The 13,315-nt window shown below is 46.6% G+C and overlaps 1 protein-coding gene across 4 annotated transcripts in view; it reads left to right on the top strand.

Moving 5' to 3' along the window:
• CRYBA4 (crystallin beta A4) overlaps window positions 1-9,296 on the top strand; it is a 39,425-nt gene extending 30,129 nt beyond the window's left edge. For 3 of the 4 annotated variants that reach the window (XM_023190786.3, XM_023190784.3, XM_023190789.3), the window contains 4 exons: window positions 2,318-2,436; window positions 4,520-4,661; window positions 6,943-7,085; window positions 8,962-9,296. In XM_023190786.3, the coding sequence (XP_023046554.1) occupies window positions 2,318-2,436; window positions 4,520-4,661; window positions 6,943-7,085; window positions 8,962-9,109 (552 nt within the window). In that variant the 3' untranslated portion in view covers window positions 9,110-9,296. Of the gene's footprint in view, window positions 1-1,001; window positions 1,076-1,663; window positions 1,715-2,317; window positions 2,437-4,519; window positions 4,662-6,942; window positions 7,086-8,961 lie in introns of those variants that run through there. The other variant, XM_023190783.2, reaches the window with a different exon arrangement.
• Window positions 9,297-13,315: the final 4,019 nt, after the last annotated feature.

Consider the following 13,315-nt stretch of genomic DNA (forward strand, 5'->3'; position numbering starts at 1 on the left):
ATGCATTTGATAGAGCTGCATTTCACCTCTTAAAAGGAAACTGGTGTTATCACTTTACAGGTCATGAGCAGGACTCAGATATCCTCCAGGTCACCCAGATGGTAAAAGAAGCAGGGCTGGATTTCATCTCAGTTGATCTGGTTTCCAGTCATGCTCTTTTCCTATGCTGTAAGAGGCCCCTCATAGGCCAATTCAGAGGGCAGGGTTTAGGGACAAGAGGCACACAGCAAATTGTACAAGTCCTGGATATTTGGCAAGTGTGCTACAGTTTGCAAAGCATGTTTGCCACTAACAGCTCCTTTATGCTGCCCACAGAGCCATCTGGATTCATCTTCGGGCTTTGTGGACTTGGCAGGCCCTGGCCTAGACCTCTTCTCCTGCCTCACTTCCCTTCAGGTCCCCTGAGCTCCAGGCCAATTGAGCTACCAGCTCTTTCTTGTACATGTGCCCCAAGTTCCCACCTCTGAACTTTTCTTAGAATGCCTTTGCTTCCATCTAACTCTGTACATATCTTCCTCATCCTTCAGAGTCTAGTTCAAATGCCTCCTCCAACAGGCAGCCTATCCTGATTGCTTCAACTGGAAGAGAAAGGGGAATGAGAGGAGGAAAGGAATAGACATTTCCTGAATGTTTACTCTGTACCAGGCATGCTGTGTAACCTCACAACAACTCTGTGATATAGTTTGTTTCTGCCCCATTTTATAGGCAGAAATTGAGGGGAAATGACTTGCTCAAGCTCACATAGCTAGGAAGGATGCTTCTGGACTCCTCCTCTGAACAGTGTTCATTCTCCTGTTCTAGTCAGGAACCTTGTGGGGCTAATGAGGGCCAATATTCTACCTCTCTGCTTCTTCGTGGCTGATCCCTGGGGGTGGTGATCTGGTCCATTCCCTCCCTGCTAAAGCCAGAGCTGCTGACAGCTTGCCATTGGCTCTTCAGCCAGGGCTGGCTTTTGTTTCTTCAGCCCAGTTGCTGAGTCGGGGCTTTGTCTCCCAGGGGCCCCTCTTCCCTCCCTGCCTATAAGAGCCTGACCTCGGCTGGTCTCAGATCTGACATGTTCCCTGGGCCTATCTCGGTAAGTCCCAGGTTTGGAGGAGGGATGGGATCAGAGTTCTGAGTGAGCATCCTGGGAGGTGAGGAGCCCAGGTCCCCAGTCCTAGGGATGTCACTGTGTCATCCTGAATGCCATCCTCACCCTAACCAAGGATGACCCCCAACCATCAAGACCAGCACCTGCTTCCCTCATTTAAAAACAAAATGATTCCTGTTGCCCTGTTGCCTGAATTTCCACCATTAGAGCTACCTCTTTGAGCTAGGCGTTGTCTTTGGAAGGACTCTCATTTTAGCACTTGCTGGGGTGATGTACCCACCCACCAACAGCCACAGAAATTTTCCCATAACAAGCAGATAAGAGAATACAGAGTGGGGCTTAGAGTCAATGAGACCCAGCAAGGGTGAGTTTTGAGATGGGGATAGGATGGAAGATGGCACTGGTGACAGATGGAAAGGACAGGAGAGGGACAGGTCAAAGCCATGCATTACCCCTAGCCCAGTCACTCCTGGACTCCCCATGTGGATCCTGACCAGGTCTAAGCCAGCCATCTACATAAAGAGGAGAGCAGAGGGACAGGGTGGACGATTATGATGTTCTTCTCTTCTGTAGGAAGGGGCCACGATGACCCTGCAATGCACCAAGTCAGCGGGACACTGGAAGGTAGGAAGAGGCATGGGGAGGGGGTGTCCAGGAGGTGTGAGGAGGGTTCAAGTCCCCAAGAATCCTAGGAGGAGGGTGTTATAAATGCCTATTTCACAGAGGTGCAATCAAGACTCAGAGTCGAGAAGGAACTTGTATGTCACATACAGGGAGGTCGAATGTGAACTTGGGTCTTCTGGTTCCCAAAGTTGACCTGTTATACTCTTTGGCAGAGATTGCAATCTTTGGGCATGATTTCTTTGACCATCTCTCTGTGTGTGTGTTTGTTTTATAAAGCTTTTGGATTTATCATCAGCCTTTAAAAGCCTAGAAGAACCACATAAAAGTCCAGATCTAGGGATTGTATTGAGAAATTGGAAGGTCTGCCTTGTATTCCCACTTGGCAACCATTGGTGGCACTGGGAAGAGGCCACCCATCTACCTGGCACCTGTGCTCTCTAGTGTCTCACTATCCTTACTGTCCTTGCCTGCCTGGCTCCTGGAGGCATCCGAGTTTGCAATCCCTGCTTTACCTGCCAGATCCTGGGGTGAGCCCCCAACCCCTCACCCTCCATGAGACTCTGATGCGGATCTCTACCTTCTTCTTTTTTTTTCCTGGCACAGATGGTGGTGTGGGATGAGGACGGCTTCCAGGGCCGGCGGCACGAGTTCACGGCTGAGTGCCCCAGTGTGCTGGAGCTTGGCTTCGAGACTGTGCGATCTTTGAAAGTGCTGAGTGGAGCGTGAGTCTAGGGGGATACTGAGTTGGGGTAGAGGGTGGACAGGAAGGGACCTAGAGACGGGTGCTAAGACTTTTAGCTATTCTAGGTCCTCTCTTCCTAGTGTGCCCTCCTGAAGCGCTGAGGAGTGTGCAGGACTGCCATGTAAGGTTATGCAGGTTGTGCACAGCCCAACAGTGGCAGGGTGTCATTTACCCAGACCCTGCCCACTGGATGAGGCAGCTCTGCGGGAGAAGATCCTTAGAATCCAGGGTTGGATCTAAAAATGTCCCTCCTAGCCATAAATTGAAAGCCAACATCACTTACCAAAAGTAGACAGTAACTATAAAAATGAATATAATGTTTTAATGCTATTAATTTTTAGCTAAACAGTCTTGTTGCTAAGCATGTGGCCCGATCATTTTTTGTAAAAAACAAAAACAAAAACAAAAAACCAAAATTAAAAAACAAAAAAAAAAAAAGAGTGAGAGAGAGATTTTGAGATGTAGAGAGGTGTTAAGGACACACTAATAACACACCAAGACTTTCTAGACCAGTGCCATTCAGTGGACCTGTCCGCAATGATGGAGATGTTCTACATCTGCACCGTCCATTTCAGAGCCACTGGCCAGATGTGACCACTGAGGATTTTGAAAGGTAGCCAGCGTGACTAGAAAACTGAATGTTTTCTTTAATCTTAATTTATTTAAGTTTAAATTTAATTAGCTACATGTGGCCAGTAACTACCATATTAGATAGAAGGTTCTAGAAGGTTGGAAAGCAAGTAGAAAGGAGATATGGCCAGCAGCTACCATATTGGATAGAAGGCTCTAGAAGGTTGGAAAGTAGATAGAAAGATGTGACCAGTAGCTACCATATTGGATAGAAGGTTCTAGAAGGCTGGAAAGTAAATAGAAAGGAGATGTGACCAGTAGCTGCAATATTGGAAAAAATTTCTGGAAGGTTGGAAAGTAGACAGAAAAGAGATGTGGCCAGTAGCAACCATATTGGATAGAAGGTTCTAGAAGGTTGGAAAGTAGCTAGGAGATGTGGCCAGTAGTTACTACATTGGATAGAAGGTTGTAGAAGGTTGGAAAGTAGATAGGAGATTTGGAGTCACTTAATCCTATGCCTGTGAGTGCCACCTGAGGTCATCTTGGGTGATTTTTACACATCTCATGCTTTAGTAAATACTCTTTTAGCTTCTGATTTGTGCAGGTGGGGAATGGGGGTCAGATGGGAACAGAGGCTTTCTAGGGGTATGTCCAGCAGGCTGACAGACTCAGCCAGTAAGCAGATAATGAGCTCGGATAGATTCAGACAGTTTATCACTTACACAGACAGCAAAGGCAAGGTGCGCACGGTGCCAGCTTCCTGTGTCCCTTGTCCTACGGGATGACACCAAAACAAAGGGGGCCGAATGACAGGCAGCAGGAATGGTGGGAACCCCGTGGCTGAAGAACTGCTTCCATGCTTCAACGATAGCTTGCTGTTGTCACCTGTGGGGCGGCGAGGTGGAAAGCCCCACGTCTCAGAGCGGCCAGACAGGCAGATGAGGAACTGCCTCGTGGCAGCCTCCCACAAGAGAGGGAAGAATATGAGAGATGGCCTTGCAGTAGCTCCTCACAAAACTGCCCGTCTCCGACACCCTGGCAGGATCACAGGGAATTCCACCAAGGTGAGGTCAGTCTGTGATCAGCTTTGACTCTGTGGCCTCTGTGGAAACTGACAGAGGAGCAAGGTTGTCAGGGCACCTGTGTGAAGCAGTTTCCCTACCTATGGGACACACAGCAAGTCAGGTCTAGAGCCAAGTCCCTCAACTTCGGCACTGCTGATGTTTCTGGCTGGATCATCCTTTGCAGTGGAGGCTGGCCTGTGTATTATGGGATGTTTAGCAGCATCCCTGGCCTCTACCTGATAGATGGCCTTCGAAGCCCCTCCCCTAGTCATGACAACCAAAAATGTCTCCAGGCATTGTCAAGTGTTTCCTGGGGGCACACTCACCCCTGAATGGTTGTGATTGTGACCATTCTAGACCCATTTGCTGGTCTAGAATGTAGGGTGAGGGGGACGCTTACCTCCTGCACGCTCTACCCTCTGTCTGCAGGTGGGTGGGCTTCGAGCATGCTGGCTTCCAAGGGCAGCAGTACGTTCTGGAACGGGGCGAATACCCGAGCTGGGATGCCTGGGGTGGCAACACGGCCTACCCCTCTGAGAGGCTCACCTCCTTCCGGCCTGTGGCCTGTGCTGTGAGTTCTACCACTTCTGTGTCCCGGGGAGGCCCGAGCCCCTCACGGGGGCACTTGGGAATCAAATGTCCCAGCGCTGAAATTCTCATGTCGCCACTTCAAGCTGCGTGACAAGGGCTGTAGTCTCTTTCCTCTCTTGGCCTCAGTTTCTTCATCTTGAAATGGGGCAATAGTACCAATGTTGTTGGGAAGAAGAACGTATAGCATCTGGCCAGAGCCCACCTTAAACTCTCTGCTCACAGCAGCCCTGGTTGTGACAGGAGCCCCTGCCAGCTTTGTGCCTTTTTTGTGTGTGTGTGATTCAGGGACCCTGAGAGAAGTTGGGTACCAGGGATGGTAGGGCCCAGTGGGGATGAAGGGTTTCATTTCTTGCTCCTAATTCGATATCAATGCTCCTGATTTTACATTTTATTGCTGTTTTTGGAGTGTGGGTGGAGGTGAGCATTATTATTCCCATCTCACTGATGAAAAAATTGAGGCTCAGAAAGGTATATTTTAGGCCGGGCACAGCGGCTCACACCTACAATCCCAGCACTTTGGGAGGCCCAGGCCGGTGAATCACTTGAGGCCAGGAGTTCAAGATCAGCCTGGCCAACATGGTGAAACCCCGTCTCTACTAAAAATACAAAAAATTTAGCTGGGCTTGGTGGTACATGCCTGTAGTCCCAGCTACTCAGGAGGCTGAGGCAAGAGAATGACTTGAACCCAGGAGATGGAGGTTGCAGTGAGCTAAGATCGCACCACTGCACTCCAGCCTGGGCACCAGAGTGAGACTCTGTCTCAAAAAAAAAAAAGCGTATTTTATTTTTCAACTCTTACTAATTTAAAATGACATAAGGCACCATATTTACCATCCAAAATTCTGAAGGAAAATCCTGGTATGGTCAGGATTGATTATCCCTTATCTGAAATGCTTGGGACCAGAAGTGTTTTGGATTGTGAATATTTTCCCCAGATTTTGTAATATTTATAATACCTACAGTTGAGCAGCCTGAATCCAAAAAGCCAAAATCTGAAATACTCTGGTGAGCATTCTTTGAGTGTCATGTCGTCACTCAAAAAGTTTTAGATTTTAGAGCATTTTGGATTTTGGATGTTTAGGTTACGAATGTTCAACCTATACATTTATGTGTCTATGTATATACACATCCAGATAAACATCTACACCTATATCTATATAATCTATATATCTTACCTATATTGCACACATAATTTTGCCACAAAAATGGAATCATAATGAGTCTAAGGCTTGGAAACTAGCTTTTCTCACTGAGCAAATGTATCACGATCATCAGTCTAGGTGATTAAATCTCACTTCCATCATTTTTCATAGCTCCCTAGTATTCCATTTTGTGAATAAGTCCATTTGTTCATTTACTCTGCAAACACTCTAGATATTGTGCCAATATGGGACCCGTGGTGGGCTGCAACAGATACAATCCCTCATTCCCAGCAGTTTCCAACTTCCGAATTCATTTAGTTCTCAAAAGAACCCTGAAAAATGGTTATGGTTAGTTTCATTTTATAGATACAGGAACAGAGGCTCAGAAATCCTGTCTAACCTCAGTCAGTTGGTAAGTGGCAGCTGCTTCCTGGTAGGAAGGATTTGAGATGATATCTCTACCCTTCCTTTCTCTCTCTCTCTCTCTCTCTCTTTGATGGAGTTTTCACTTTTGTTGTCCAGGCTGGAGTGCAATGGCACAATCTTGGCTCACTGCAACCTCTGCCTCCCAGAGGTTGAGGTTCAAGCGATTCTCCTGCCTCAGTCTCCCAAGTAGCTGAGATTACAGGCATGCGCCACTACGCTTGACTAATTTTCTGTATTTAGTAGAGACAGGGTTTCACCATATTCGTCGGGCTGGTCTTGAACTCCTGACCTCAGGTGATCCGCCCACCTCGGCCTCCCAAAATGCTGGGAATATAGGCGTGAGCCACCGTGCCTGGCCTCTACACCCTTTTTCTGAACCACAGTGTAATACCTCAGCTTACCACTGGATCCCCAATTTCGGACATAAAGGTTGATTCCTTTTTGTTTGTTTTTGAAAAAACTGTTAACGATGAACATTCTTGCAGCCTATTTATTCCATGATTATTTTCTTTGTGGAAATTTCTGGAAGGGCAAATGGTAAGGTTTCTGGTACCTGTTGCCTTATTGCCCTTCCAAAAGGTTTGCAAGGAAGGTTGATTTGGGAGATAAGGGCAGGGAGTGTGGAGGCCAGGAGAGGCTCCTGGGTTTCCAACTGGGAGCCTGGTGGTCTGACTGTGTTTCCTGTTCCTGTAGAACCACCGTGACTCGAGGCTGACAATCTTCGAGCAAGAGAACTTCCTGGGCAAGAAAGGAGAGCTGAGCGATGACTACCCTTCCCTCCAGGCTATGGGATGGGAAGGCAATGAAGTAGGGTCCTTCCACGTCCACTCTGGGGCGTAAGTGTATCCAAGTCTCTGCCTGGCAGAGGAGGGAATATTGGGAGGGGTAGGGGTACCTCCTGTGAAAACTGTGTGCTGGGGACTTTTGTGCTCTGATGCCCACATTCCAGAGGAGAACACTGAGGCACAGGGAGGTATCAGGCAGAATTTGAGGGATCGAAACCCAGATCATACTGGGTTTAAGCCCAAAAGATATTTATCGGTCCCTGTAATTAGCTTCAAGCGCAACTGGATCCAGGTGCTACAGCAGGTATCTGTCTCCCCTCCACAACCCCCCACCTGTTGCCCTGCCTGCCTGTGTGTGGCTATATTCTTAGACAAGAATGTAAAGAGCTTCATCTTTACATCCAGCCATAGGGAAAGACAGTGTCTGGTCTCAGTGATTCTATTAAAGGTTCCAAGAAAGGTGCTCATTGGTCCAGCTGGGTCCTGTGCTCAACTCTGAACCAATCACCATGGCACAGGAATGGGGTGTTCTGATTGGCTAGGTTTAGTCATGTGGTCATTGCCAAATTCAGCCTCATTTTCTCAACTTGGCTGAGAGCAGAGGCAACAGGGTCTATGGCCAGGAGAAGGGAGAATGAATGCCCCAGCCATAAAGAAACAGATGTGGCTCAAGCAACCTGCTCAAAGTCCATCAGCAGGTAGGTAACAATCCAGTTTCAAACTCAGCATTGACTGGTCCTTTCCTTTCCACCCAGGAGGTGGCAGGTGAAGGCTAAGGTGTGAGATTCTTGTTTAGGGAGGACATCAGAGCCACTTTCTGAGGTGCCCCTTGGCTCCTGGTAGGCAGGGGGCAAAGATGGGAGGTAGGGTTTTTCATCTTTTTTTTTTTTTTTTGCTTTGGTTTTCTCAGGAACCACCAAAGAATCATGTTGTTTTAGAGTAAGAGGGACCTCTTGTGATTCTTGAGTTCACTTCCTCTTTTACAGAAAGGGAAATGGAGGCTTGGAAAACCAGACACCAATCCTTGTCCTGAACAGAGTAGAAATTAATGAATTGGGCCAGATGCGGTGGCTTACGCCTGTAATCCCAGCACTTTGGGAAGCCGAGGTGGGCGGATCACCTGAGGTCAGGAGTTTGAGACCAGCCTGGCCAACATGGTGAAACCCCGTCTCTACTAAAAATACAAAAAATTAGCCCGGTGGCTATGCCTGTAGTCCCAGCCACTAGGATGAGGCAGAATTACTTGAACCCAGGAAGCAAAGGTTGCACTCCAGTGTGGGTAACAGAGCAAGACTCTGCCTCAAAAAAAGAAAGAAAGAAAGAAAAAAAAAAAAAAAGAAATCAATGGACTGAAATGATAGTTTTTTTCTTGGAAGTGCCTCTGGATAAGGAAGGAGGGGGAATGAGGAAAGAACAAGACTTCCCATTCCTTCACTTGTTCTTTTATTCAGCAAATATTTAGGGACCCCCCCCTTCTTCTGTGCTAGACTTTTATAAATTTATGCAGGTGGAGATAACGATGAGCAAAGCATACACGTTCCTACACTCATGAGCTTACCTGCTGGCAGGGGAGGCTTATATTTTACAAATAATTTGAAAACTATCGAATTACATGAGTGCTACAAAGGTATAATAAGGGACTGTGGCCTGATTTGGGGAATGAGTCAGATTGCTCTCATAATTAAGCTGAGCCATGAAGGACAAATACAACTTGTCTAGGAAAAGAAAGGCTGAGATGGTGCTTCCGGCAAAGGGAATGGCACGATCAAAGGCCCTGTGGTAGGGGAGAGAGCATGGCACATTATGAGCACTGAAGAAAGGCCAGGATGGCTAGAATTGTGTGCGTGTGCATGGATCCCTTTGCCCCTGTGTTGATCATCATGCTGGTGTCTCTGTAGAGTAACTCTCTGCCTTTTCTCTTTTCCAGTTGGGTTTGCTCCCAGTTTCCGGGCTACCGAGGATTTCAGTATGTGCTGGAAAGCGATCACCATTCCGGTGACTACAAGCATTTCCGGGAGTGGGGCTCTCACGCCCAGACCTTCCAGGTGCAGAGCATCCGCAGGATTCAGCAGTGAGCAGGGGCGCAGCACGGAGCAGCGCATGCGTGCTTGTCTGCAATGGAGGCGCTCTGGAGGCTGTGGCGTGCTCTCTCCTTCTGCCTCCCCCTGTAACCCGTGTGAACCCAGCACCCATGTGAACCGGTCCATGCACAGTCAGCACAAAAAACTCAAACGAATAAAAAAATAGAAAAGTCCAGTATTAGCTGTGCTTTTCAATTTTATTAATCTTTTCAAAGAACCGTTTTTTTAGCCTTGTTTTCTCTATCATTATTCCACTGAGTTTTACTCTTCGATTTCAGTATTTCCTTTCTTTTATTTATTTCAGGCCTACTTTGTTCTTAGTTTTTCTAGCTTTTTTTTCAGGCAGACTTTTGGGTCATTAATTTTAGGCCTCTCTTTCCCCCACCCAGTACAGTCATTTAGCTATAAATTTCCCTCCAAGTATGGCTTTAGCTGCTTCCCATAAATATTAATTTGATGTGTTTTCATTATTATTCAGTTTGATGTTTTCTAGTTTCACTTGTGATTTTTTCTTTTCTTTTGACCTGTGGGTTATTTAAATTCCAAATACTGTAGGATTTTTCTAGGTGTTTTATTGTTATTGGTGTGCTTTTAAAGACCAGTGTGGTTGGAGAACATACTCCATAAGATTTAAGTCTTCTGAAATGAATTAAGACTTATTTTATGGCCCAGCACATGGTCTTTTTATTTTTATTTTATTTTTTATTTGTTTATTTGTTTTTGTTTTTGTTTTTAATGAGACAAGGTTTCACTCTGTCACCTAGGCTGGAGTGCAGTGGTGCAATCTTGTCTCACCGCAGCCTCGACCTCCCAGGTTCAAGCAATTCTGCTGCCTCAGTCCCACAAGCAGTTGAGATTACAGGTGCGTGCCACCACGCCCTGTAATTTTTGTATTTTTGGTAGAGACAGGGTTCGCCATGTTGCCCAAGCTTGTCTTGAACTCCTGAGCTCAGGACATCTGCATACCTCAGCCTCCCAAAGTGCTAGGATTACAGGCCTGAGCCACTGCTCCTGGCTACATGGTCTATCTTTGATAGGCTTGGTAGTACACTTGAAAACTATTTATATTCTGCAGTTGTTGGGTACAATGTTCTGTAAATGTCAGATCAAATTTGTTAACAGTGTTGATTTGATTTTTCTATATCCTTGCTGATTTTTTTTTTTTTTTTTTTTTGAGACAGGATCTCATTCTGTCGCCCAAGGAGGAGTATAATGACACAATCATAGTTCACTGCAGCTGTTTTTAAAAAATCAATTTTAGTGAATTACGTAGAAAGAACTATTTGTTATTTGGATTTATCTGTTTCCTCCCTTAGTTTTGTCTATCTTTGCTCTCTGTTTTTTTTTTTTTCCTTCAGGAATTGTGATGCTCTGTTGTTAGGTGTACATACATTTATGATTGTTATGTCTTCTTGATAAATTGTTCCTAGCTTGTGGTTTTCAAAGCCACGCATGGAGAGAGTCAGTCATCTCCCTTAGCAAAACTTCTCATACCTTTTTTCTCTTTTCCCAATTCTCTCTCACACACACAGTACCCTGGAGTCTCTCATTTAACACCCTCCATGCTCCAAAGAAAGCCTATAAAACAAAGAAGCCCCTGTTCCACTTGCAGACTGAGTGGCAGGATTGGTCTCCTCTCTATCTCGCTTTTTCTCCTCCCCTCCTTACTTTCTCCTGGCTCTGCATTTTATAGATTGTCTAAACCTCTCTCATGAGCCCTCTAGCTCTTGTTCCAGGCTCTCTTGGCCCATCTTCCTCTGCCCACTAATGTCCCTGATCAGTCTGATAGGGACAGGAAAGGGAGGGGACCTGAACAGTCTGCTGGAAAAGATAACATTATCTGGCTCAGGAAGGGGAGGGGAATGTTGATGAATATTTGTGCCTCAGTAAATTTTAACTCCTTGTTGTATCATCCCATTTATTCAACAGATCATTTGCCTGGGAGGTACAATGGTAAACGTGACACATAAAGTTTTGTCTCTCACTCAGTTTAATGGGGAATGAATGCAGACAAGTACAGAGCTGTTTGCAAATATTCTGTGACGGGGGTTGTGGGTTGGAAGCATGGGGTTGCGGGGCAGACCTTTCTTGTGCCTACCTCTACTCAGACCGTCCCTGAACATCTGACCACTTGCTTGACACCTCAATGTGAATGTCTAATACACATCTCAAACAAAACCGGACCAAACATAACTGAAGTTACATTTTTCAAGTTGTTCAGGCTAAACATCTGGAATGATCCATAACCCTTCTCTTTCTCTCAACCCCCCCACATTCTAACCCATTGGCAATTCCTACTAGCTCTACTTTTTTTTTTTAAGACGGAGTCTAGCTTTGTCCCCAGGCTGAAGTGCAGTGGTGTGATCTCGGCTCACTGCAACCTCTACCTCCCAGGTTCAAGTTATTCTCCTGCCTCAGCCTCCCAAGTAGCTGGGATTACAGGTGTGTGCACCACATCCAGCTAATTTTTGTTGGTTTTTTTGTAGAGACAGGGTTTCACCATGTTGGCCAGGCTGGTCTAGAACTCCTGACCTCAGGTGATCTGCCTGTGTCGGCCTCCCAAAGTGCTGGGATTACAGGCGTGAGCCACAGCGCCTAGCCACTAGCTCTACTCTTAATATGTACTAGAATCCAACCCACTCATCACCATGCCCACTGCTGCCATCCTGGTCCCAGCCACCCTCTTCTCTCTCCTTCTCACGGTCCCTCTGCTTTTGTCTTTGCCCATGAGTGATCTGCTCTCTGCCCAGCATCCAGAGAGGTCCTGCTAGAAATGTAAGGCAGATCTTGTCACACTCCTGCTTCAAGTCCTCCCATGCTCCCCATCCCATGCCAAGAAAACAACAAAAAATCCCAATATTATTCCCAGTCCTAGGAAGCTTGTTACTATCTGCATCTCCCCGCTCTCCCCACAACCTATTTTGATCTCATGTCCCTGTATTGATTATTCTTTAAAGATGCCAGGTGGCTCACATCTATAATCCCAACATTTTGGGAGGCCAAGGTGGTAGGATCCGTTGAGCCCAGGAGTTCAAGACCAGCCTGGGCAACATACTGACATCCCATCTCTACATAAAAAATTGAAAAAATTAGATAGGTGTGGTGGCGTGCACCCGTGGCCCTAGCTACTTGGGAGGCTGAGGTGGGAGGATCACTTAAGCCTGGGAGGTTGAAGCTGCAGTGAGCCATGATGGTGCCACTGCATTCCAGCCTGAGCAATGAGAGACACTGTATCAAAAAAAAAAAAAAAAAAAAAAGGCATCCCAAAAGAACAACAGCAACAACAAAAAGCCAGGTGCAGTGGCTCATGCTTATAATCCCAGCACTTTGGGAGGCTGAAGTGGGAGAATCACTTGAGCCCAGGAGTTTGAGACCAGCCTGGGCAAAATAGCAAGACCCTGTCTCTGTATCTAAAAAAACAAAGAAGAAGAAGACGGCAAGTGTATGAGTCTGTGCCAGTTGCTATAACACAATACCACAGCCTGGGTGACCTAAACCACAGAAATGTTTCTCATAGTTCTCGAGGCTGGAGACCAAGATCGAGGTGTTGGCAAGGCTGGTTTCTCCTGAGGCCTCTCTCCTTGGCTCATAGATGACCGCTTTCTCCCTGCATCTTCTTTTATTTTTATTTTTATTATTTTTGAGATAGAGTCTTACTCTGTTGCCCAGGCTGGAGTCCAGTGGCTCATTACAGTCTCCACCTCCCAGATTCAAGAGATTCTCCTGCTTCAACCTCCCGAGTAGCTGGAATTACAGGCGTGCGCCACCACGCCTGGCTAATTTTTGCATATTTAGTAGAGACAGGGTTTTGCCAGGTTGGCCAGGTTGATCTCGAACTGCTGACCTCAGGTGATCTGCCTGCCTCAGTCCCCCAAAGTGCTGGGATTACAGGTGTGAGCCACCATACCCAGCCTCTTCCTGTATCTTCATGTGATCTTGTCGCTATGCACATGCATCCCAGCTGCCTCTTCCTCTTTTTATAAGGACACCAGTCCTGTTGGATTAGGGCCCCACCCTAATGGTCTCATTTAAACTCCATCACCTCTTTCAACACCTTACCTTCAAATACAGTCACATTCCGAGGTACTGGGGGTTGGGACTTCAACACCTGAATTTTAGGGGGACATAGTTTGGTCAAACACTCTCCCATCTGAGCTATTTCAGCTGCTAGATGGGCACACAGTCTAGCCCATAACCCGG

The sequence above is a fragment of the Piliocolobus tephrosceles genome, chromosome 19, assembly GCF_002776525.5.
Source record: "Piliocolobus tephrosceles isolate RC106 chromosome 19, ASM277652v3, whole genome shotgun sequence".
Taxonomy (NCBI): Eukaryota; Metazoa; Chordata; class Mammalia; order Primates; family Cercopithecidae; genus Piliocolobus; species Piliocolobus tephrosceles.